A 24852-nucleotide genomic window follows, 5' to 3' on the forward strand; every position below is an offset into this window, starting at 1 on the left:
TTCTTATCCAGAGTGATCATTTCCAATTCTCATTTTTATAGCGGTTCCTTCTCTATCCCAACTGCCTTCTCTCCCAGCACCTGAGGCAGGCTTCTAACCAGGGACCAATCCTCCTGCCCCTTGTTTCTCACTGTCATTAGGTATTGGTCTCATACTATTTATTTTTGTATATGTCCCACAAATGAGTGCAGTCATTTTATGCCTGTCCCTTTCTTCTGACTCATTTCACCCAGCATGATACTCTTCATGTCCATACACTTATAAGTGAATTTCATAACTTCATTTTTTTCTGGTGGCTGCATAGTATTTCATTGTGTAGATGTACTGTAGTTTCTTTAGCCATCTGTTCTTGGGCACTTTTATTCACTTCTTTATTTTATTTAGACACCATCATGTACATAGTAGCTTGCAATAGATTTTCAGGCATACCTGAAAATCCCACCTCTGTTCCCAGCACTCTGTGTCCTCATCCTCCACTTCTGACCCCACATTCCCTGCCATCCCTCAATCTGACTCACTGGCTGTTGAATTTTTAAGTTTAACCATTGTACTTTAGGCCCCATGGTCCCAGCACTGTTGGATCCAGTGATTTATATCTATCCAGATAGTTTGTCTCTACACCTTAGAGGGGCCCCTTGCCCCTGACCCTTCCCCTATGTTACGCCTCTTTTTGCTTCCTCTCCTCTATTTCTCTCTTTCCTTGGCATTTTTATTTCTAAAATCTAGAGTAAGTCATGGTACCTTCCTGATTGTGAACTTTCTGTGCATGAAGACCTTCCATGTACCGCCCCCTGCATCTAGGAATAATCTTGAATAAAGACAGCTTTTGATTCACCACCCTAACCAGTCTCCCAACAACAACAACAGCAAAACAGCAAACTCTGTGGACAGGTAAAAGGCTGCAGGAGGGCCTCGCAGCTGCTCCCTGGTGCAACACAGCTACACTCAGCGTCTCCAACATGCGCCTTCCTCTGATACTCACAGTTCCCATGCAGGTTCTACTGCTCCAAACCCATTAATCTGCCTGTGGTTATCCTACCTCTTAGCCATCTGGTAAATCTGAGGAATTTATGTTTAAAAATTTTTGTTGTTTTCTGTCTTGGGAGCCACACCTGGTAGTGTGCAGGGCTTACTCCTGTGCTCAAGAATCATTTTTTTAAAATTTTATTTATTTATCATATGGCAGAGCCTGGCAAGCTACCTGTGGCATATTTGATATGCCAAAAACAGTAAAAACTGTCAAGCAAATTGATGAATGACGGAATGACAGTGCTACAGTGCTATTCATTTATTTATTTTAATAGTGAATCACCGTGAGGTACAGTTACATACTTACAAACTTTCATGTTTGCGTTTCAGTCATACAATGATTGAGTACCCATCCCTCCACCAGTGCCCATTCTCCACCACCGATGATCCCAGTATCCCTCCCGCCACCCCCACCCCTCAAGAATCATTGATTCTTGGGGGACCATATGTGGTGCTGGGAATTATATACAGGTCAGCCACGTGCAAAGCGTATATCCTACCTGCTGTACTATCCCTCCAGCCACCTCTGGACATTTAATTTTTCAAAATCAAAAAACTTTGGGGGCCAGAATGATAGTATAGTGGGTAGCGTACATGCCTTGCATGCTGTCAACCTAGGTTTAGTCCCAGCCACTGCATTTGGTCGCCTATGCCCTGCCAGGAGTGTCACTGAGTCAGGAGAAAGATCTCTCAGGCAGGTGGGGCCGTATTGTGTCTGTGAGAGGGGAAAAATAACACCACTGCCTCATAAGGCCACTTTGAGAATTTGAAGAAAACTTGTAGATCACTAACAAATAGCAAACACTGCATACCAGTGAGCCTTGGGGCGGGGGCAGGGGCAGGGAGAAGAAAGAAAAAAGAAAACGACTTTGAAATCTGTCTCTTCTCTTTCTGCATAAGACGTTGTCTCTGTGACCATTCTCTCCCTGTTAGGCAGCATGCCAACACCTTTCTTTCCAAGATCTGCTCGTGCCTTGGCCCGCCTGGTACATCAGGATTCATGATCAAATGCTTAGAATGTCTCCCCATCAGCTTTGATTTCTGTTCATTGCACTTCCTCTTTAAAGCCTTTCAGTCTTGGACCAGCAGCATTCCGTGCTCCTTGTTGGGGGGTGGGGGCTGTGAAAGAGCGAGAGTGATTCTGGAACAGAGGGGAGAGTGGACAGGACCCAGTGAAGGGACAGGCTCTACTCTCCCCGCTCAGGGCCACAGTTGGCAAGAGCACATTTGATGCGCTGCCCAATCCCTCGGACTCTCCTACAACGAGCAGTGCCGTCATGCTCCTCCCAAGTCAGGGCTTTGCTCCTGACTCCAGCCTGGGCAGAACAGAGCAGTCTGCGGGAACTGTGGCAGCAGTGGAATGCAATAGAATCCCAAACGTGGACGTGGAAGTCTTGGTTCCTTGTTCCAGTTCGATCCACACTTGCTCCTGTGTCTTAAGCTTATTTGGGTCCTTGGGTACAGCTGGAGTGTGAAAGTTCAGTAGAAGAGAGAGAAACAAAAGCTGCTTTTCCGAGAGTACATTTCCCACTCCCCCCACACCACCACCATCCCCAGAGGCTAAAGTTCTCTCCTTATTCTGGCCCAAGCTCAGTTTACCAGCCCCAACATACATGTGAAAGATCCTTGCACAGCTGCCTTTCAACCTGTACTAAAATGTAGCAAGCAAAAGGCAATTTAAAACCAAACTTTGGGGCTGGAACAATAGCACAGCGGGTAGGGCGTTTGCCTTGCACGCGGCATACCCGGGTTCGATTCCCAGCATCCCATATGGTTCCCTGAGCACCGCCAGAGGTGATTCCTGAGTGCAGAGCCAGGAGTAACCCCTGAGCAGCGCTGGGTGTGACCCAAAAAGCAAAAAAAAAAAAAAAAAAAAAAATTCATCTTCCCAGTGGATGGATGATGATTCTGCTCATTTGATAGAGAGCTTAGAGCAATTCTCAAGCTCAGAACCACCCCCGTCTGGAACCAGGCATTATTTCTCATAAAGCTGATCTGTGGGTTATACGATGGTTAGTGATATTGCTGGCCTTTCCCCACCAGGTACCTGTTGTGATGATCTTAAATATCTCCAGGCTTAACAAGTGTCTCCTGGGAAGTCAAACTGCTTTCTGCTGCGTGTCCACTGGTCTCAGATAACAAACAAAGCCTTGTCATACTGCTTTTTCTATACACAGTTTACTCCTCAGTACCATGACTCCACAGTATTTGTGTTAGATTAAATCTTACATGTTACAGGTTAAAGCCACATACAAGTAATAGTTGGGAGAAAGTTTTAGTCTATGGGATCATATGGGTGGATCCCCCACTCCAGTATCTGCCAAAATCGCATCTCATGAAACTGTGCTCAGCAAGAGAAAGCAATGATCGCTTCTTTTTCTCAACTGGGACGTTGGTAGGGTTCATTCTTTCCAAACATGCTGTATATACAAGCCCAATTTGTCTACTGGACTTAAAAGGTTAGTTCTTCTCTATATGTGGTGCTGTGTTCACAGCAGAAGGTAGGGGACATGGGCAATGCCTGGAGAAAACTTTGGTTCTCACAACTGGTGGAATGGTGCTGTTGGCAACCTGTGAATAAAAACCAGGTGCACAGGACAACCCTATGCAAAGAATTTTTGAGTTGAAATGGCCATAATGGGGCTGGAGAGATAGCACAGCGGGTAGGGCGTTTGCCTTGCACGCGGCCGACCCGGGTTCAAATCCCAGCATCCCATATGGTCCCCTGAGCATGGCCAGGGGTAATTCCTGAGTGCAGAGCCAGGAGTAAACCCCGTGCATCGCCAGGTGTGACCCAAAAAGCAAAAAAAAAAAATGAAATGGCCATAATAAATTACTGTACGGTGAGCTGCACCTTTACTTGGCTACATGGGCTTTTACCTTGGAGAAACTAATCAATTCTTCTGTTCTTCTTTCTCACAGTTGCTCATGGCACAGATTCCAAAAATGCCTACTTACACTCTTTCCTAGCCTAGAGTGGGTGTGTTTTTACCAATTCAAGGAGTGGTTTCTTGGAGACATAATTGCTGGCATAAATGTTGGCATTGTGCAAATTCCCCAAGGTAAGGAAACTAGATATAAAGCCTTTTTGCCCACAGACAACATGTCCACTCACTGGTTATGAGGAAATGGTTTCTTGTGCTAAATGACTTGGGGAAAAGAGTGAGTTCCATTCATATTGTGACTATTTATGTCATTGCCTGACAGATGTCTAATTCATCCAAGGTGGATCCAAATGACTCAGTGATAGTTACAGACACGTGAATTAGTTATCTATACTGCTTATAGTTTATATATATATATATATGTGTGTGTGTGTGTGTGTGATGGACAAAAAACTCAGCATCTGGCCTCTCTTCAGTCAGTTAGACACACAACTAACTCCTCAGGGGCTACTCAGTGGGTTTTCAAGTCACAGGTCACACGGAAGTGACAGCTTCCACACCTTCTGAGTGTGGGAGCTATCTTGAGTGTTAGAAGTCTCATTTTCCAGATAGGAACCAACAGCTCATAATTTCCTAAATTGCTGTTTCCAGAGTCCTATACGGCAGTTTCAAGAGTCACTGAAATAAGATAAGACCAAAGCTAAAACCTCCCACTTGGTATTGTCTTTCATTTACCATACTCCCAATCCAAACAGAGGACGCTGATCAGACTCAGGGACCCGTGGGGCCTTTTGGATCACTCTTTACTATGCTGGGGGGGGGGGGGGCTGGGGGTGTGTCTCTGTGGGGTCAGGGATGAAATCAGGGTCATTGCATGGAAAGCAAATACCTTAATCACTCTGGCCCCAGACAGGCTCATATTTGGCCAATGCTGGCAAAACAGATGGCAGTGCCGTTACCAGGCCTCCAGAGAAACATCTAGAAAAATTATCTCAAGATCCAATTTTTCTCCACAGAAAAAAGAAATTTTCTCCACAGAAAAAAGAACTGCTTTCCTCAGAGCAGTTCACAAAGTCTTTATAGAGTCTTTGAACACCTACATTTCCCTACTTTTCTGTGTCCTAGCAGACAGGGTTAAAGTTTGTGATTATACAGGTAGACAAAGCTGAGAAGAGGCAAAAGGACATGTGGTATCTGCAACCCGACTCTGGCTCAAGGCTGTTAGTCGGAGAGAAAGAGTTGCTCTTTAAAATTCATTCACGGGTGGGGGGGTGGAGGGGGCTGGAGCGATAGCACAGTGGGTAGGGCGTTTGCCTTGCACACAGTCGACCCGGGTTTGATTCCCAGCATCCCATATGGTCCCCTGAGCACCGCCAGGAGTGATTCCTGAGTTCAGAACCAGGAGTAACCCCTGTGCATTGCCAGGTGTGACCCAAAAAGCAAAAAAAATAAAATAAAATTCATTCACGGGGCTGGAGTGATAGCACAACGGATAGGGTGTTTGCCTTGCACGTGGCCAACCCAGGTTCGATTCCCAGCATCCCATATGCCCCCTCCCACCCGAGCCCTGCCAGGAGTGATTCCTGAGTGCAGAGCCAGGAGTAACCCCTGTGCATCGTTGGGTGTGACCCAAAAAGCAAAAAAAGAGAGAAATTTAAAATTCATTTATTATCACATAGCCCGCTCCAACTCCTTTGTGTGGGTATACAGATGTGTGGCTTTAATCACAGGTCTAGATTTGTGTAGCCTTCGCCACAGTCAGTCTGCGTAACAGTTCCATAGCCCCACAATGTCTTTCTAAAGATGATGTGTTATTGGTATTACCGCCTTAACCCCCCTTCTCTTTGCTGCTGCCACTCTGCTGTTGTGATGATGGGGGAGGGGCCACATACACCCCCCGGCTGTGGTGCGTGCACACTTTTTAGCTGGTGACACTCACAGGGGGGTCCCATATCAGGCTCGGTGTTTGCACACCTGGCCGCGGTACTAACCGAGGTTGGTGTTTTGTTTTTGCTTTTTGAACCACACCTGGCGGTGCTCAGGGGTAACTCCTGGCTCTGCACTCAGGAGTTACTCCTGGCAGTGCTTGAGGGACCATATGGGAGACCAGGAATCAGAGAACGCGGGTTGGCCGTGTGCAAGGCAAGTGGCCCACCTGCTGTATAGTCTCTCCGGCCCTACTCCCCGAGGTGGGCGCTGATCCTTTAGTTGCTCACAAATGTGCTCATTGGGGCTCACGCTTTTAGTCGAGGTCCACAGGCCATAGTGTTCCCCAGAGCACCAGTGTGGTGCTCCTGAGATCGTGCTCTGTGGCTACAGTCCTCACACTGTTTAGCTGCAGTACCCACTGTGGTGCTTGTGTGGTCAGAAATCACCTGACTGCAGTGCAGCCAGAAATCACTTGTGGCCCTGGGAGCCACAGACAGCAGGGTCACTGGGCTCTCACAGCACAGATGCTTGGCCAGATGTTTGGCACAAGTGGCCACCCAGAATTGGAGCTCATGGCCAAAAGCTTGCAAGGCGGGTGCTCTAGGTCAGCTCTTCTCAACAGGGTGCCATACGGCCTTCTGTGGCTCCTAGAATATCCCCAGGAAGCCCCAGGTGAAAGTGAGTAAAGAGGGGCACAGCATGCGACTCGGGTTCAACTGGTCAGACACAGGGAAGCCAGGCCAGAAGAGAGTCCCAGTGCAGACAAGGCTGAGTGAGAAACACAGCTCTGTCTCTCCTGCTTCCTGCCCCCACGCTCCTTCACTCTCCCTTGGAACTCTAAACCTTGGCAAGCACTGGTCTGCTCTCCGTTGCCATGGTTGTGCTTCAGACAGCATCATCCAAACGTGCTGACATAGTATGTAACTTTTTTTTTTTTTTTTTTTTTTTGCTTTTTGGGTCACACCCAGCGATGCTCAGGGGTTACTCCTGGCTCTGCACTCAGGAATTACTCCTGGCGGTGCTTGGGGGAACCATAGGAGATGCCGGGGATTGAACCCAGGTCGGCCATGTGCAAGGCAAACACTCTACCTGCTGTACTATCACTCCGGCCCCCAGGACATAGTATGTAACTTTGGAAGGCTGACTTCATTACTTCAGCACTGTGTCTTTGAAATGAATGCCAACTGTCCTATGCATTAATAGTTTCTCCCTCCTTTCTTCCCTCCCTCCCTTCCTCTCTCTCCTTTTAGTCCAGAGGTTTTTAAAGAGCAAAGACTTGTTTGTGCAAGGAGGTGGGGGGAAGGGGGATTCTCAGGCGGGGAGGGGGAGATCCAGTGGGTGAAGATGGGGGGTATCTTCCCACTACTTAAAGGAGAGTCTCTCAGCTCCAAGGAAAAAAGGACCAACGTGCTCTACGTGACTGCATTGCTCTTGTTTTCTTAAAGTCAATTCTAGCAATTGGTGACATAAATAAAAGTCCAGCAAAAACTCCTATAAACAATAAACAATTACAGTAATGTAACAGGTTACAAAATCTATACACAGAAATCTGCCGCATTCATTTATGTAAAGGAAGTAAAAGAGCAACTTTGTTTTGTTTTGGAGCCACACCCTGCCATGCTCAGGGGTTACTTCTGGCTCTGCACTCAGGAATCTCCCCTGGAGGTGCCTGGGGAATTATGGGATGCCAGAGATCAAATCTGGGCCATCTGTGTGCAAGACAAGCACGGGAACTGCTGTACTATCTCTCCAGCCCCAAGAGAAAGAATTTTTTTTTAATTATCCTATTTACCATCATGTAAAAACACAACAATTCAGGTATCTATGGGTCAACTTAACAAAGAGGTGAAAGAATATTCTTTTTAGTGAGAACTATAAATTACTATGGAAAGAAGTTAAAAAAAACATACAAAGAAGTGGAAACATATCCCTTATTCACGGATTGCAAGAATCAGCATCATTAATTTGTCATAATGATGTTTGTCATTAATAAAATCATTAATGACTTACTCAGAAATTTATAGAATTCAAAGCAAACTCCATCAAATTTTCATAGCAGTCTTCAAGAACATAGAACAAATACATTTAAAATTCGTATGGAACAATAAAACTCCCAGAATAGTCAAAGCAGTTCTGAGGGAAAAGATGAAAGGCATTGCCTTCCCAAACTTTGAACTATGCTAAAAAGCTATACTAATAAAAAAATAGCATAGTGCTGGAACGAAGATAGATTAATGAGCTAGAACTGAGAGTCTAGAGGTAAACCTTCAGATGATGGGCATTTAGTTTATGGAAAAGGTGCTAGGTTCATAAAGAAGAGCAAGGAAAATCTCTTTAATCAATGGTTCTGGAAAAACTGGTTAGCCTCATGCAAAAAAAGAAAAGAAACTAGATCCCTATCTCCTGCTGTGCCTAAACGTTAATTCAAAATAAACTATAGCTAAAAGATATTCAGGAAAATGTTGCAGAACTCTCTACAATATTGACCTTGGAGGAATCTTCAATGAGAATTTGAGAAAATAAAAGCAGAAATAAACAAATGAAACTATATCAATTACTAAAAAACTTCAGTACTAAAAAATAAATGAGGTTTAAATAAAATAACACCCCATAGATTTGGGAGAAAATATTTGCCAGTCATACACGGGGCGAAGGGCTAATATACAAGATACAAAGAACACTTGTTTACAAAGCTAAATAAACAAAACAAAAATGGAAAAATCAGGATATAAGCTTAAAAACATTTCTCTTAAAGGTGGCATGAAGATCCAATGACAGATGAGTAGATTATGAAGATGTAGTATATATATATATGTATATGTACATATACACACAGAGAGAGTAGAATTCTATGCAGCTTCAAGAAATGATAAAAATCATGCAATTTGCTGCAACTTGGATGGAACTGGAAGATATGTTGAATGAAGTAAGCCAGAAGAAGAAAGACAACAGGATGATCTCACTTATTATGGAATATAGATAACTGGATGATGAAATGTATTGTAGTAAAGGAGAATGCTTAGATCATCCCTTTTTTTTGGGGGGGGGAGGCTTAGATCATCTTTGACCCCAGTTTATAGAGGACACAGAGAAGGAAAGAAGTCAAGTGGGGAAGAAAATAACAAGTTGTGGGTTAACAGGCATCAGGGCTTCAATTATGCCATTGATATGAGTGAGGGCTATAGCCATATACCCAAAACACTGATTCAACAGAACTGGAAACATTAGACCTAAGTGACAACCACTGAAACTTCATAATGTGCCTGTAAAATTCACAGGTTGGGGTGGAGTGAGGGTTGGGATGGGCAAGAAATCTGGGAACACTGGTTGGAGGGATTGGTTGAATTATGAGATACCTAAAATGCAGCTATCAGTAACTTTATAAATCATGGCTCTTTAATAAAAAAAAAATTTTTAAAGAAACAAACAAAAAAGATGACATGAAGATGGCCTACAGGATAGTACAGCGGGTAGGGCATTTACCTTGCACATGGCAGACCCAGGTTCAATCTCCAGCATCCGAACTGGAGGTGGCGTAGTTGCCGACCGTCTATCTTCATTCCCATTCCTTCCTATTCTAGTCATTGCATGATGTTCTCGAGGGTGGCACTGAAGAATTTCCATGAAATGGTCTTACCCTGCCAAACCCCTCTCTTTACATCAATGATCACTTCCTTGTAGAATGGTGAGATCCTGGTGGTGAATCCATAATACAGCTTTCGGGGTATCCTGATGTTATTAAAAAGAGCTAAAGAGCCAGAGAATACACAATCTTCTTGCAAACTAATCTCAGAAATGGCATCTTAATTTTTTAATTGAAATCTAGTAGAGGCTGGGGCCTGAGAGATAAGTACAGCAGGGAGGGTGCTTCCCTTGCTCATGGCCGACCTGGGTTCAATGTCCACCATTCCATATGGTCCCTGAGCACCGCCAGTGATTCCTGAGTGCAGAGCCAGGAGTGAGTCCTGAGTTTCACCAGGTGTGGTCGCCCCACTCCAACCCACCAAAAAAAAATCTGTTAGAGGCAACTTATAATATTTATTCCATACCTAAGAGCTTTGCTGGCCACCCACCTACAAGATGGTCAGACTTCTTCGTCAAGACCCTGAACGAACGGTTAGAGGCTTTTCATGTTCCTGGAGTGAGCAGAGGCCATTGGGCTACACTAACACACGACAGGGTCGAATGGAGACATTACTGGCGCCCGCTTGAGCAAATCGATGAGCAGCAGGATGACAAGTGATACAAGTGTGATACCTAAGAGATGGGGCTCATACAAGAACATGAATATCACTTATCCACTGTGGATCACCTTAGAGGTCCTCTTCCACACAATCATTTTGAGATTAAAGAGAAAATTGGAACATGGAGTCGATATTTGATAGCATTAATTAAGCATTACTAGGTTCTTTTAATTTTTTTTTTTTTTGCTTTTTGGGTCACACCTGGCGATGCACAGGGGTTACTCCTGGCTCTGCACTCAGGAATTACCCCTGGCCGTGCTCAGGGGACCATATGGGATGCTGGGATTTGAACCCGGGTCGGCCGCGTGCAAGGCAAACGCCCTACCCGCTGTGCTATCTCTCCAGCCCCTCTTTTAAATTTTTAATTTATTTTTAAATTCAGAGACACTGGGTCACAGACAGCACTGCTTGGGGCTATTCCTGGCTCTGTGCTCAGGAGTTTGGGGGACTTGGCAGTGTTCGGGGGACCCTTTGCAGTGCTAAGGATTAGACTGGGGTCAGCTGTATTGCAAAGCAAGAACCTTACCCCCATCCTATCTCTCTGGCTCCTTTATTTTTATATTTGCATTGATCAAACCAAGGATCAAACTCAGGGCTTCACGATACACAAGGCAAGTGCTCTGCCTCTGAGCCATATCTCTAGCCCCATTATTAGTTTCTTAGGGATAATGCTTGTATTGTAGCTAAATCAAAAGCACGTCTTCCTTTTATTTCATTTTATTTAATGTGTGGTGCTGGGAACTGACCTCAGGGCTACATACAAGCCCCACCACTGAGCAACTCCCGCCATCCCAGGAAGATCTTCTTTTAAAGATATAATACTAAAATATGTACAGGTGAAATGACTTAGTATCTTGGGTTTGCCTCAAAACAATACAGAGTAAGAGAAAAGTGGAGCACTGGTGGAACAAGATTGGCATGAGTTGACCATTGTTGAAATGATTCATGGGAATGTGCCAGCTCATTATATTCTGTTATTGTAATTGTATCTGTTTGAACTTTTCCATTAAGAAAAACATTTTTGCTTGTCTGAGACAATCAGTCCTCTGGACCCATCACTGAATTCATTCACTCTTATGATGTAAGTTGAAAAGACTCCCTCAGGGCAAGAGGTGTGGGCTTATGACATCCAAGGATAACACCATACCTGTTAACCCATTCGCTGCAAAATTTCTAAAGTCTAGTGTTGCTTCTTAGAAAAGAAAGTATGGAAGAGGGAGCTGAGAGAAAAGACTGGAGCAGTGGGTTGATGCAAGATGTCAAACAACATATTAACTTCGAGTCATTAGTCAAGTGTGATTCTTGCTTTGCTCTCCAGCTTTTATCTGGAGCCCTGGAGGATTTCCAGAACTTTCTTGTGCTAGACTGGGAGTGAGAATGGGGTTGCTTCTGAGATGTTGAAATTAGACGTTTTATTGCTGTGACGTTTGCTTTCCACGATTAGCACGAAGACCTTGCAGTACAAGGTGTTTAAACCTATGATTTAAAATTGAGGTGTAATAGCACGTGGTTTAAAAAAAGAGAGAGAGAGAAGCTAAGAATCAAAGAAGATAATAAAAAGGTCCTAATTAAGAGCTGCCTGACAAGGGATACCATTACCACAGTTGACTGCTCCATGAATTTTTTTTTAATATTCTTTTTACAGGGAGGGGCACATTCAGTGGTGCTCAGGGCTTACTCTTAGCTCTACATTCAGGAATCACTCCTGGAGGGCTTGGGGTACCATAATGGGATGCCAGGGATCAAACCTAAGTCAGCCACATGCAAAGCAATGCTCTACCTGCTGTTCTATTGCTGTGGCCCCTATTTTAAATACCTTGCAGGTTTTATTTAAAGGTGTTTTTGTCATGCTAGTCTAACTTTCTTAAATTGTCTTGCTTTTCAGGCCTGACACTCTGCTTACTGACAAGGCAACTGATTCCTCCTCTCAATGTCTCATATGCGACTTTCTGCTCTTCGGTGATTTATGTGATCTTTGGATCATGTCATCATATGTCCATTGGTGAGTTCAGTACTGGAGCCACAGAAAGTCAAGGAAATCTTCATTTCAAATAATCATTTATTGCAATAAAATTCAAGTTTAAGATAGAAAGGAGGCAAAAGAGAGACGTTCATGGGCTTAATGTTCAGACTTTAGAATTCAGATATGTCTAGTGTGTCGATGTTAATATCACAATCAGACGAATAGGCTTGGAAGCTGTTTGACACAGGGATGAAAAGGACAATTACTGGGCTGGAGTGATAGAACAGCAGGTAGGGTGTTTGCCTTGCCCGCGCCGACCCTGGTTCAATTCCCAGCATCCTATATAGTCCCCCGAGCACCGCCAAGAGTAATTTCTGAGTGCATGAGCCAGGAGAGTAGCCCTTATGCATTGCCAGGTGTGATCCAAAAAGCAAAAAAAGAAAGAAAAAAAGGAAAGAAAAGGACAGTTACTTCCTTGGTGAAATTAGCACACACTAGAAGCTGACTGCCCTCAGTCTGAAAGATCTAAAAATAATTTTTCACATTTCTTTCTCCTAGTGAGCATGCTTATCAATCAAATCACAAAATTTTCCCCGACAGTTTTGGAAGGGCATGGCCAGCACTTCTCAATGAAGGGAGTTGGCTTGGCCTTTCACAGCACAAACTGACCAAATGGCCACCATTGACCATCCTAACCGGTACACTCTCATTCCAGAGGTGTGCTAGATAGAGAGAACTCTCTGCCTTTTTTTTTTTTTTAACTTTTTACACCTTGATTTTGTCTTTTTTGGGGGAGGCATAACCACAGGGGCCCAAGGGTTGCTTGGCAGTGCTCAGGGGGCCATGTGGAGCTAAGCATTGAACCTGAACCTCCTGCACGCACAGCATATTTTCAGCCCTTTGAGCTCACTCCCAGCACCCTCTGCCCTTCTAAAAGACAGTACTCTTTGCCTTTATTAAAGTCTGTTATGTATTAATTTTATTGTGTATGTGTGTGTGTGTGTGTGTGCATGCGTGTGTTTGTGGTGCTGGGAATGGACCCAGGGCCTTACATATATAAGGTGAGTGCTCTGTGACTGAGCTACATACCTGGCCCCTATTTTACATTTTTAACCAAGTTCTTCAAGCACATTGTAGTCATTTCCAAGTACTGGTCACAAGTACCTTTAGGATTTTGTTTCTGTGAGGTACTTTGGGCTGGAGCAATAGCACAGTGCACAGTGAGTAGAGTGTTTGCCTTGCATGTGGCCAACCCGGGTTCCATCCCTCTGCCCCTCTCGGAGAGCCCGGCAAGCTACTGAGAGTATCCTGCCCGCACAGCAAAGCCTGGCAAGCTACCCGTGGCACATTCTAAATGCCAAAAACAGTAATAAAAGTCTCACAATGGAGACGTTACTGGTGCTCGCTCGAGCAAATCGATGAACAACGGGATGACAGTGATACAGTGATACTTTGATTTGTTTGTTTCTTGGGTCACACTCAGCGATGCTCAGGGATTACTCCTGGCTCTGCACTCAAGAATCACACCTGGCGGTGCTCAGGGGACCATATGGGATGCTGAGGATCGAACCCTGGTTGGCCGTGTGCAAGGCAGATGCCCTAGCTGCTGTACTATCGCTCCAACCCTGTGGTCTCACATTTTACCATGTCTGAGAGCAGGCACTGTAATTGAACCTAATACACACTTTTAGTACATTTCTCAATTTTTCACTGTGTACCTACCTGGACAGCCAAGACCTACATTTTGCAAATTGATCCTACTCTGTAGAACCAGAGTCCTTGGCTCTGTTTTTTCCTTACTTTCCAGTGGCCACTTTAAAATAAAAGAAGTTCTTCAGTGGCCAGAGCAATCATACAGCAGATAGGGTGCTTACCTTGCACGAGGCTGGCCCAGGTTTGATCCACTGCATCCCATATGCACCCCCCACCCCGCACTCCACCAGGAGTGGTCCCTGGGTGCAGAGCCAGGAATAAGCCCTGAGCATTGCTGGGTGTGACCCAAAAAACAAACAAATCACTGTATCACTGTCATCCTATTGCTCATTGATTTGCTCGAGCGGGCACCAGTAACATCTCCATTGTGAGACTTGTTGTACTGTTTTTGGCATATCAAATATGCTACAGGTCACTGTCACTGTCATCCCATTGCTCATCGATTTATTCGAGCCGGTACCAGTAACGTCTCTCACTGAGAAACTTATTGTTACTGTTTTTGGCATATCCAATACGCACGGGTAGCTTGCCAGGCTCTGCTGCGTGGGCTCCATACTCTCGGTAGCTTGCTGGGCTCTCCGAGAGGGACAGAGAAATCGAACTCAGGTCGACCGCGTGAAAGGCGAATGCCCAACCACTGTGCTATTGCTCCAGCCTTAATGCTACAGGTAGCTTAAAAAAAAAAATGTCAGACCATGATGGAAAAATCAGAGAAAAAGCCAATCAACAATAATCAGCCTGGTGTGGTCTTCCCCCAAAAATAATTTCTTCAGCTGAAGGACAACACCTTCTTTATTCCTTGTTTTGTCAACATCTACACATTTACATGGACTTGAAACCTTACCTTCTGCCTCACTATTTTCTCCCATAGGTTACTTCTTCCTTGTAAGTGCTCTTATGGTCAATGTCCTGAAGATGTACCCTTTCAACAGCGGCCATCTCCTACTGGGGACATTCCTCGGTGAGGACTTCTCTCAGCTCCACACTTTAGTAGCCTACAACAGGTCCTTGAGTGCAGTGGCCTCTCGAACCCTTCTGACTGGAGTTATTCAGGTAGGATCTGGGTCTCTGAACTTCTGAAGAAAAGTAATTAATAAATAGAATACAAGTGAATCCCTTCCTTTAACTGTTCATGGTGTGTGTCCATTATGATATACTTAGAATTACGGGAACTTATTTTTGGAAAATTTGGGGGGATAGCTTGCCTCCTCAGTGGCAAAATGTCCCCCTCCTCAAAAATTAGAATCTACTGATTTAGGATTCTAAACCTAAGCTACATAGGATACTGAACTAAAAATACATATATAACCCCTATAATCATATCTCTAGTCCTTATCTTTTAGTTCTTTCCAGTGAAAGAACATGAGTAGCATTCATAAGCTTAGCTCTTCTGAGTTAGTAAATGTTAAAGTCAGTTTCATACTATCATTTTTCTGCAGTGACTGGCCACATCTGAAGGTCATAATATTAGCGACTTAGAAAAATATCTATGTTTATTTCCCCATGTCTTTTATTCCTCTGAGAGTCTATGGTTAAAATTTTCCCTGCTGACTAAAATCACACAATTATATTCCAGCTTTATTTTTCTTTCTTCTTAAACACTTTGATTTTCTTCTGATTTCCTCCCAGAACTATCTAGAAGTCACAAGGTCATTTGGACCCTACAAAAGCATTCTGTGAGGGCTGGAGCAATAGCACAGTGGGTAGGGCATTGCACACGGCCGACCTGGGTTCGATTCCCAGTATCCCATATGGTCACCAGAGCACTGCCAGGAGTAATTCCTGAGTTCAGAGCCAGGAGTAACCCCAGTGCATCAACGGGTGTGACCCCCTCACCCCCCAAAAAAGCAGTCTGTCATCTTGGGTTAGCCCTAGCCTTGACAGCTGGCAACTGTATGAAATTGCTTAAATTATTTCATCTTTCTGGATCTCCGTTTTCACATGTATTAAATGGAAATAATATTACCTATTTTTGAAGATTCTTATGAGGATGAACTTAGAAAGTGTAGGACAAAGACTCAGCCCAGAGCTTTTCACATAGTAAGCATAAAAATATTATTATTGGACATAGGAAAATTTTAACTTGTTACTTTATTTTTGTTTGGAGCCATACACATTTGGTACTTAGAGTTTATTCCTGATTCTGTACTTCGGGGCCATTCGTGGTGGTATTGGGGATCAGACCAGGATTAGTCACATGCAAGGCAAACACCTTAAGCACATGCGTACTTAGTCTTCTAACCCTGAATTTGAAACTTAAAAGAAAAAAATATTAGAAAAAAGAAAATTACAATAGTTAAAATGTTCATCTTGATGAAGATAGAAGAAGAGACAGTAATTCAGCAATGTACCAGTAATCTAAGCAGCCTTAAGCGTGCTTTTGGGGTGTTGAATGATGCCCGCCTGGCTCTGTGCTCAGGGACACTCCTGGGGCTGCTCAGGGGACCTTCTGTCATGCCAGGGATCAGATCAGGGTTGACCACGTGCAATTTAGGCACCTTATGTCCTTTACTATCTCTCTGGACCTCTTCCGAGCCTTTCAAAATATATAATAATGGAAGAGGTATCCATTATTTCCAGGAAGATGGAATATATGTCCTTTCACCATCCCTCCTACTAACAACTAAAAACGTTGGGATATTATCTATAAAACAAATGCAAGGAAGACTTTCACAGGAAGACTCCGAGAGGTGGTGAGAAGAAGAAAACTGATTTGGCGTTGTTTTTTGTTTTTTATTTTTTGGCTTTTTGGGTCACACCCAGCACTGCACAGGGATTACTCCTGGCTCTGCATTCAGGAATTACTCCTGGCGGTGCTCAGGGGACCATATGGGATGCTGGAATCGAACCCTGGTCGGCCGTATGCAAGGCAAACACCATACCTGCTATGCTCCAGCCCTGAAGCAAACTGATTTGGAACAGCCCAGTGGTGAGTCCCCTGGGTTTTCTCTTTCCACCTCAGACTTGATGCTAAAGAAGCCAGAAATACAGATGCCAACAGATGCAATCAACCAAATCATCCAACAAGCAAAACACCAGGAGTTCTTTTTATGTCCCTGGGAAAGAAAAGCAAGGCTGTTCTAGTCCAGAAAAGATTTTTTAAAAAGTTGTGAGGTCATCCTGTCATAACAGCAACAGCCAAAAGAGGAACCTCGAAATCCACCCTCACCCAACTTGTCATGAGATACCAACCTCCCCTGGCCGAAATATTGTCTTCTATGATGAATTCCTTTACCTCTCTGCGTATAGCCTCCACCAACACCACTTGACGGTTCTTGCTGGCCTTTGGGAGCAGAGAAGACTTAGCAGAGAGCCACATAGTTTTGTCACCATCAGCAATGACGAGAATAACCCTCCTCTGGTGTTGGTGGAGGTCATTTGGGGAGAGGTAAGGGAATTCGTTTCTCTGCCCCCCAGAATAATATCAGTGGAGACTTCACGGGAAATCAAAACTCCCACTCCTGCCCAGTGTTAACGAAACATTTCAATGATGAGGGTTTCCATGGAGACAGAGAGGAGGACCTGATCCTCAGCCACTAACAAGATGGTACCCTTCCCTCATGCCACAAGCATTTTGTCAAAATCTCTTGCTACCTCAGCAGTTTAAAAAAATTATAGTTTCGGGGCTGGAGCGATAGCAGAGCGGGTAGGGCGTTTACCTTGCACACGGCCGACACAGGTTCGATTCCCAGCATCCCATATGGTCCCCTGAGAACTACCAGGGTTAATTCCTGAGTGCAGAGCCAGGAGTAACCCCTGAGCATTGCCAGGTATGACCCAAAAAGCAAAAAAAAAATGTATAGTTTAGGTAGCATAGTTACAACAGCATTAGTGACAGTTAAATGTATATTTCTATGTTGTAGATGAATAGGGCTGGAGCGATAGCATAGTGGGTAGGGCATTTGCCTTGCATGCAGCCGACCTGGGTTCAATTCCTCCACCCTTTTTGGAGAGCCTGGAAAGCTACCGAGAGTATCTTCTTTTCTTTTTTAATTTTTAATTGAATCACCATGTGAAAAGTTACAAAGCTTTCAGGCTTAAGTCTCAGTCATACAATGATCAAACACCCATCCCTTCACCAGTGCACATGTTCCACCACCAAGAACCCCAGTATATCTTCCATGCCACCCCCACCCCCTGCCTGTGTGGCTGATGATTTTTCACTTTACTTTCTCTTTACTTTGATTACATTCAATATTTCAACAGAAAACTCACTATTATTATCTGGAATTTCCCCCTAACAATCAGACCTGCCGAAAAGGCATCATTTGATAATTTGTTTTCCATTGCTGAGAATGAAGAGCATATGAGGTCGCGTGGCTGCAACAGCGGCCACATGGTTTTGGATTTCTGGTATTTTGGTAATTAAGTCCAGAGAAATTTCTGCCAGAAGTCGCATCACTGCAAGCTCATACCACTGTTTAGTGGACCTGATAAGATGGCGGTCGCTACGCTGCCAGGGAAAGGAAAGGCCGAGAGAGAAAAACCTTTCCCCTCCCAGGGCAGCATGGGGCCGTAGCTTAGTTCATAGCCTAGAGGCATTTCTGCAAGAAGCCACTGGTGGCAAAAGTGGTTAATTGGCCTCCAGATCATGGGCATTCAGGAATAGTGGGGTCACATCTGGGTGGAGAGCGGCGCCGGTAACGCCCCCCATCCTGAGATCTCCCTCAAGTCCTGTCACTGCAAGCTCATACCTCTGTTTAGTGGACCTTATAAGATGATGGTTGCCCCATTGCTGCCAGGGAAAGGAAAGGCCGAGAGAGAAAAACCTTTCCCCTCCTACCGAGAGTATCTTGCCCGCATGGCAGAGCCTGGCGAGCTACCCATGGCGTATTCAATATGCCAGAAACAGTAACAGCAAGTCTCACAATGGAGACGTTACTGGTGCCCACTCGAGCAAACCGATGAGCAACGGGATGACAGTGACAGTAGATGAATATGTGCATGTAAATACCATATTGTTGTCTTTTAAAAAATAAATCCAGCTTAATCATTCTTAGTAAAAATAAAAGACAAAGTGCAAGAAGTTTAGAGCCCGAAAGATAGTACAGTGAGTAAAGGCAATTGACTTGCATGCATTCCTGGTTCACTCCCTGGCACCCCATGTGGTCCTCTGAGCACCGCCGGGAGTGATCCCTCAGCACCAAACCAGGAGTTAACCCTGAGCATCGCCAGGTGTGACCCAAACTCCCCTCCTCCAAAAAGAAGAAGAGGAGGAGGAGGAGGAAGAGGAGGAGGAGGACGAGGACAAGGAGGAGGAAGAGGAGGAGGAGGAGGAGGAGGAATTTGAGATATATTCAGCCTTTGGAGTTATCTTCTCCTTTAAGAAAAGCTGTGTTCTTTATGTGGAGAGTTAATATCTGCTTGAAAAGGGTTATCAAAGCTGATCATGAAAGGGCCTTTACAAAGTTCCACTTCTTTTTTTTTCTGCTTTTTGGGTCACACCCAGCGATGCACAGGGGTTACTCCTGGCTCTGCACTCAGGAACCACTCCTGGCCATGCTCAGGGAACTATATGGGATGTTGGGAATCGAATCCGGGTTGGCCGCGTGCAAGGCAAATGCTCTCCCTGCTGTGCTATTGCTCCAGCCCCACAAAGTTCCACTTCTTTGTCTGTGTTAAGCCCATGGTTTACAAGGTCAGTAGAGCTGAGGGTGAGAAATTTAGCCTGAGTGCTCAAAGCAAGAAGTGTGGTCCCAGTGCTCTTAAGGAGTCCAGATCACCCCACGAACCCAGCCCATGGCAGCGATCAGAACTGATTAGGAAAAGAGGTTATGGAAGGGCCTCACCAAACATCATCCTGTCATTGGGTACTGTCTGGAGAGTGTGATGGGTGCTCCCGTGGGCACACACCTGTCTGCCTCACTCTGCTTTCCTTTCCCATCTGGATTCCTTCCAGCTAGGAATGGGCATGTTAGGCTTCGGCTTCATCGCAGCTTACCTTCCGGAGGCGGTCATCAGCGCGTACCTGGCTGCCACGGCGCTGCACGTTATCCTGAGCCAAATAACCTGCATCTTGGGAGTGATGATTAGTTTCCACGCTGGTCCCATCGCCTTCTTCTATGTGAGTAATTTCTGCCCTCACCCAGGGTTACAAATGGTTCTCTCTCCTCTTGCTTCCTCAAAGAAGGCCTGAGTGGAGAGTCTCCGTCACAGGCAAGGGAGCGAACGGGGTCCTGGAAATAATTGTTTCTAGATTTACCATCTTGAGCACTAACAGTTGGGCTGTTCTCAGTTGGGATGTTCTCAGTTGACACCAGTTGGTCTCTGTTCTCCATTTCGCCAACCTTTTTTTTGGCTTTTTGGGTCACATCAGGCAATGCTCGGGGGTTATTCTTGGCTCTGCATTCAGGATCACACCTGGTGGTGCTCAGGGGACCATATTGGGTGCTGGGGATCAAACCTGGGTGAGCTGCGTGCCCCACAAATGCCCTACCCACTGTACTGTTGCTCCAGTCCCGCACCAACCATTTTTTGCCCAGACTTTTATTATTTATTTATTTTGCTTTTTGGGTCACACCCAGCGATGCACAGAGGTTACTCCTGGTTCATGCACTCAGGAATTACTCCTGGCAGTGCTTGGGGGACCATATAGGATGCTGGGAATTGAACCCAGGTTGGCTGTGTGCAAGGCAAATGCCCTACCTGCTATGCTATCACTCCAGCCCTTACCCAAACTTTTAAACAAACATCATTGATATTAAAATCTGGCCTGTAAAACGCTGTACCTAGCATTGCTTTGCATTACATGCCTCACAACATACCCAAGATACCTGCAGAAATTGCTTAGTGGTTCCTGAATGCAAAAATAGTTGTAGGAACCTAGATAAAGAATATACATTTTTAGTTTTGCTTTGGGGGTCACAGCCCGTGGTTCTCAGGACTTACCTCTGACCTGAGCTCAAGAATCAGTCCTTGATTAGTGGTGCTGAGGGGACCTATGAGGTGTTGGGGATTGAAGCTGGGTCAGCTGCTTGTAAGGCAGCCTTATCCACTGTCCTATCACTCTGGCCCTAAAAATATCTATAAGGTCCAACATAATTAGGAATAAACTAATAAAAGAACTCCTGGGGCCATCTTATTATACTTAACCATACAGAGTGTATTCTCTCCTAAACTGGGCATGGAAGACTTTTAAAATTATCTTTTCAATTTAAACAAGCAAACAATTTGCTGTGTTCTTTTTTTAAAAAAATTTTTCATGAATCACCGTGAGGTAGTTACAGACTTACAAACTTTTGTGATTATGTTCCAGTCATACAATGACGGAGTACCCCTCCCTCAGTGCCCATTCTCCATCACCAATATTCCCAGTATTCCTCCCACCACCACCTCATGCCCCCCCCCCCGCCCTGCCTCTGTGACAGGCACTTTCTCTTTTACTCTCTCTCTCCTTTTGGGTGTTATGGTTTGCAACACGGGCACTAAGTGGTCATCATGCTCAGTCCATAGTCTACTTTCGGCAAGCATCTCCCATCCTGAGCAAGCCCTTCAAGCATCGTTTTTGGTGGTCCCTTCTCTATCTCAGCTAATTTGCTGTATTCTAATGGTGCTCACAAAGCCCTTTCTGCCCTGCAATATTTGCTAGAGACTTCTTTGGTGTATGGTGGGGTGAGATGAATGAGATGGGGACGGGGGGGGGGGGGCCGGTGTGAGAAGGGTTGGGCCATACCTGGCAATGCTCAGGGGCTCAAGCATGACCCAAGGATTTGAGCCCAGGATTTGAACCCAGGGCCTTGACCAGCATATCTGCAAGCAAGTGTCTGACCTCCAGTACTATCTCTCTGGCCTCAGGGATTTCTTTTTTGAACTAATCTAAGAGTATCATTTCCTAGACTTATGCTGTTATTCTGTCCTTTCCTAAGCACCTGTAATTTTGTTTTTCAGAACACAATTAACTACTGTATAGCTCTCCCCAGAGCTAATTCCACCAGCATTCTGCTCTTTCTAACTACCGTGGTCATTCTGAGAGTGAACAAATGTGTCCGGCTCTCCTTCAATCATTACCCCATTGAATTTCCCATGGAAATATTTCTGGTAGGTATTTTGATGCCCCCCCCAGCTAAATTCATTTTCCATATGATTTTAAATGCCTACCTTAAAAAAGTAAATAGGTCAAATAATCCAGGAAGGGAAAGACTCAAGGGGGACTATAAAATAATTTTAATGTTCATTTAAATACATATATATTGAACTGCAACAGAGCTGAATATATTTAGATTTTTGTTTTCAGTTTGGTTTTGTTTGGGGGTCACACCCAGATGGGATCAGGTATTACTCCTGGCTCTGTGCTCAGGGATCACAGTGCTTTATCCACCATACTATCCACTGTACTCTCAGGCCCCTGAATACATTCAGTTTAAATGCTGTATTTGTAAAACATGCTTATATTCAAAGTATTTTTATCTATTGCCTCTTTTTCATAGTATCTCAGGAGTAAGGTTTCTGTCATTAGTTTTGGGTATTCTGATGGTGCTCACAAAGCCCTTTCTGCCCTGCAATATTTGCTAGAGACTTCTTTGGTGTATGGGGGGTCCCTTAGCTTCTGAGGGGCTACTCTGGGCTCAGTGCTTGGGGTCATTTCTGGTCATGCTCCAGAGATCACGCCATGCTGGAGATTGAATTCAGGCCTCCAGCATGCTAAGAATGGACTGCAGTCCTTTGTGTTATCTCCCAGAAACAGAAACAGAACTCTTCTCTCCCCTTTATGAAAATAATACAGGCTCATTCAAGCTATTTTGGAAAACACAAAGAAGGGGGAAAAAAGGGTGGGAAAGAAATTCCTAGAACTGCACCACTCAAAAGCAACCACAACAGACATATTTAAATTTTCAGTTCTTCACGGAAAATTTATTTCAACACATGCAAGTGGCTTATGCTCAGTCTCAGAGAGTCTCTGTCTTCCCTGTCAAGGTTTTGTTCCATTTTATTTATGATTCGTCTGTTTTATGCTGTAAAGAAACTGAGGGGGAGTCCAGAGAGATGGCAGAGGGGTTGAAGGGCACCCCTTGCAGAGGGTCAGCACCGCTTCAATCCCCGGCACTACATGGTCCCTGAGCATCTTGGGTGAATTTCTGGAGGTTCTCTTGCATCGCTGAGGTGGCCCAGGTAACCCTGGGTACTGCAAGTTGGCATCACATCCTTGGGCTGATGTCTGCACTCCTTATGATGGAAAGACCAGGGCAAGGGCTTTGGGAAGGGAGACCCATCTGTCTCTGTTGTCTACGTGTGTAGATACACAGGTTCCTGGGAGCAGCTAAAAAACTATTTATTCATATAAGCCAAAGGCTTTTATAAGACTTTCGAAAACCCTGGACACAGAGGGACCTTCTAGAGGTTCCGATGGGCGCCCATATCTGGAGAGGAATTAGGGACAATTTCCCTTTTCCAGTCTGGCTGTGGCACCTGAGGAAAGGAAGCTGAGGCTCTGGAGTCACCAGCAGATGGCATCTGTGACTCAGACATAAGCACACCCGGCCGTGCTCAGAGATCACTCCTGGAGGACTCAGGGTACCATATGGTTGCCAGGGATTGAACCTGAGTTGGTCACATACATGCCCTACCTGCTGTACTGTCTCTCCAGCCCCTCCTTATAAGAACATTTAAGATCACACTTTCTCAACAAATCACCCACTACACCCGTGTCGACGTCATGCATAGGAAATCCTTGGGCCTTATTCATCTTGCAGCCGGAAGCTTGTGCCCCTTTACCAACTTTTCCCTCCATTCACCCCCACAACTCCAGCCCCACAGACCTTGGTAACCATTTTTCTAATCTTTGTTCCTGTGAGTGTGACTATGTTTGTTTTTGTTTTTATTTTTAGTGATACCATGTAGCACATGTTAATGATACCATGTAGCACTTGTCTTTCTCTGCCTGGCTTATTTCATTTGGTATTATGTCCATCTTCTCAGTCAAAAATCAGCCCTGTTGGGGGGCTGGAGCTATAGCATAATGGGTAGGGCGTTTGCCTTGCACGCGGCCGACCCGGGTTCAATTCCCAGCATCCCATATGGTCCCCTGAGCACCGCCAGGAGTAATTCCTGAGTGCAGAGCCAGGAGTAACCCCTGTGCATCGCCGGGTGTGACCCAAAAAGCAAAAAAAAAAAAAAAAATCAACCCTGTTGGGACCAGAGCAATAATACAGCGGGTAAGGCATTTGCCTTGCACGTGGCCAACCTGGGTTCGATTCCCAGCATCCCATATGGTCCCCCAAGCACCGCCAGGAGTAATTCCTGAGTGTAGAGCCAGGAGTAACCCCTGAGCATTGCTGGGTGTGACCCAAAAAGAAAAAAAAATCCTATCTTAAGAGAAATCAGCATCAGGAATTATAGTCCAACCCCTTCAAGCAGCCTCTTAACCATTTACATTATTAGGAAAAATGAGAGGTAAGCGTGTAGGGGTACCATCCATCCCTGACATCCCATATGGTCCCCTGAGCCTGCCAGGAATGATTCCTGAGTGCAGAACCACAGGAGTAACCCCCCAGCACTGCAACATGTGGCCCCTGTAACCGTCCCCTTCCACCCCCACTCCAAAAAAAAAAAAGAGGTATTGGTGTAGCAGATGCTATGGGTAGACTGTGACTGACGTTAGAGTTGATGAGCCACAGTGAAGACATTCCCCTGGAGAATGCTAGAAGTAATTAAGGTGCACCCTGGGCATAATTGAAGAAGAATCTAGAGTCCAGCTATGAAAGCTGGTGGGGAGTTTAGAAAGATTGTAATGTAGGCATTAAACTTTTTGTGTCACCTCATTTATCCTCAGAAATCACTGAAGCTTGAAATATGTTTGCATTTTCTTTTTTATGACGTTTTATTTATTTATTTATTTATTTATTTATTTTTTAATTTTTTTTTTTCTTTTTGGGTCACACCCAGCGATGCTCAGGGGTTACTCCTGGCTCTGCACTCAGGAATTACTCCTGGCGGTGCTTGGGGGACCATATGGGATGCCGGGGATCGAACCCGGGTCGGCCGCGTGCAAGGCAAACGCCCTACCCGCTGTGCTATCGCTCCGGCCCCTGACGTTTTATTTATTATTGTGACATTTTCTATTTCATACCACACTCTATTTTCTGAATTTGTT

General features: G+C 44.9%; 1 protein-coding gene across 1 annotated transcript in view; it reads left to right on the plus strand.

Moving 5' to 3' along the window:
- The window catches only part of SLC26A8 (solute carrier family 26 member 8), an 86141-nt gene that overhangs the window by 10148 nt on the left and 51141 nt on the right, over positions 1–24852 (plus strand). Inside the window, exons 3-7 of the mRNA XM_055124326.1 lie at positions 3952–4091; positions 11973–12089; positions 14635–14816; positions 19663–19827; positions 21651–21800. Of these exons, the coding sequence (XP_054980301.1) occupies positions 3952–4091; positions 11973–12089; positions 14635–14816; positions 19663–19827; positions 21651–21800 (754 nt within the window). The remainder of the gene's footprint in view (positions 1–3951; positions 4092–11972; positions 12090–14634; positions 14817–19662; positions 19828–21650; positions 21801–24852) is intronic.

This window comes from Sorex araneus, chromosome 2 (assembly GCF_027595985.1).
Source record: "Sorex araneus isolate mSorAra2 chromosome 2, mSorAra2.pri, whole genome shotgun sequence".
NCBI lineage: Eukaryota > Metazoa > Chordata > Mammalia > Eulipotyphla > Soricidae > Sorex > Sorex araneus.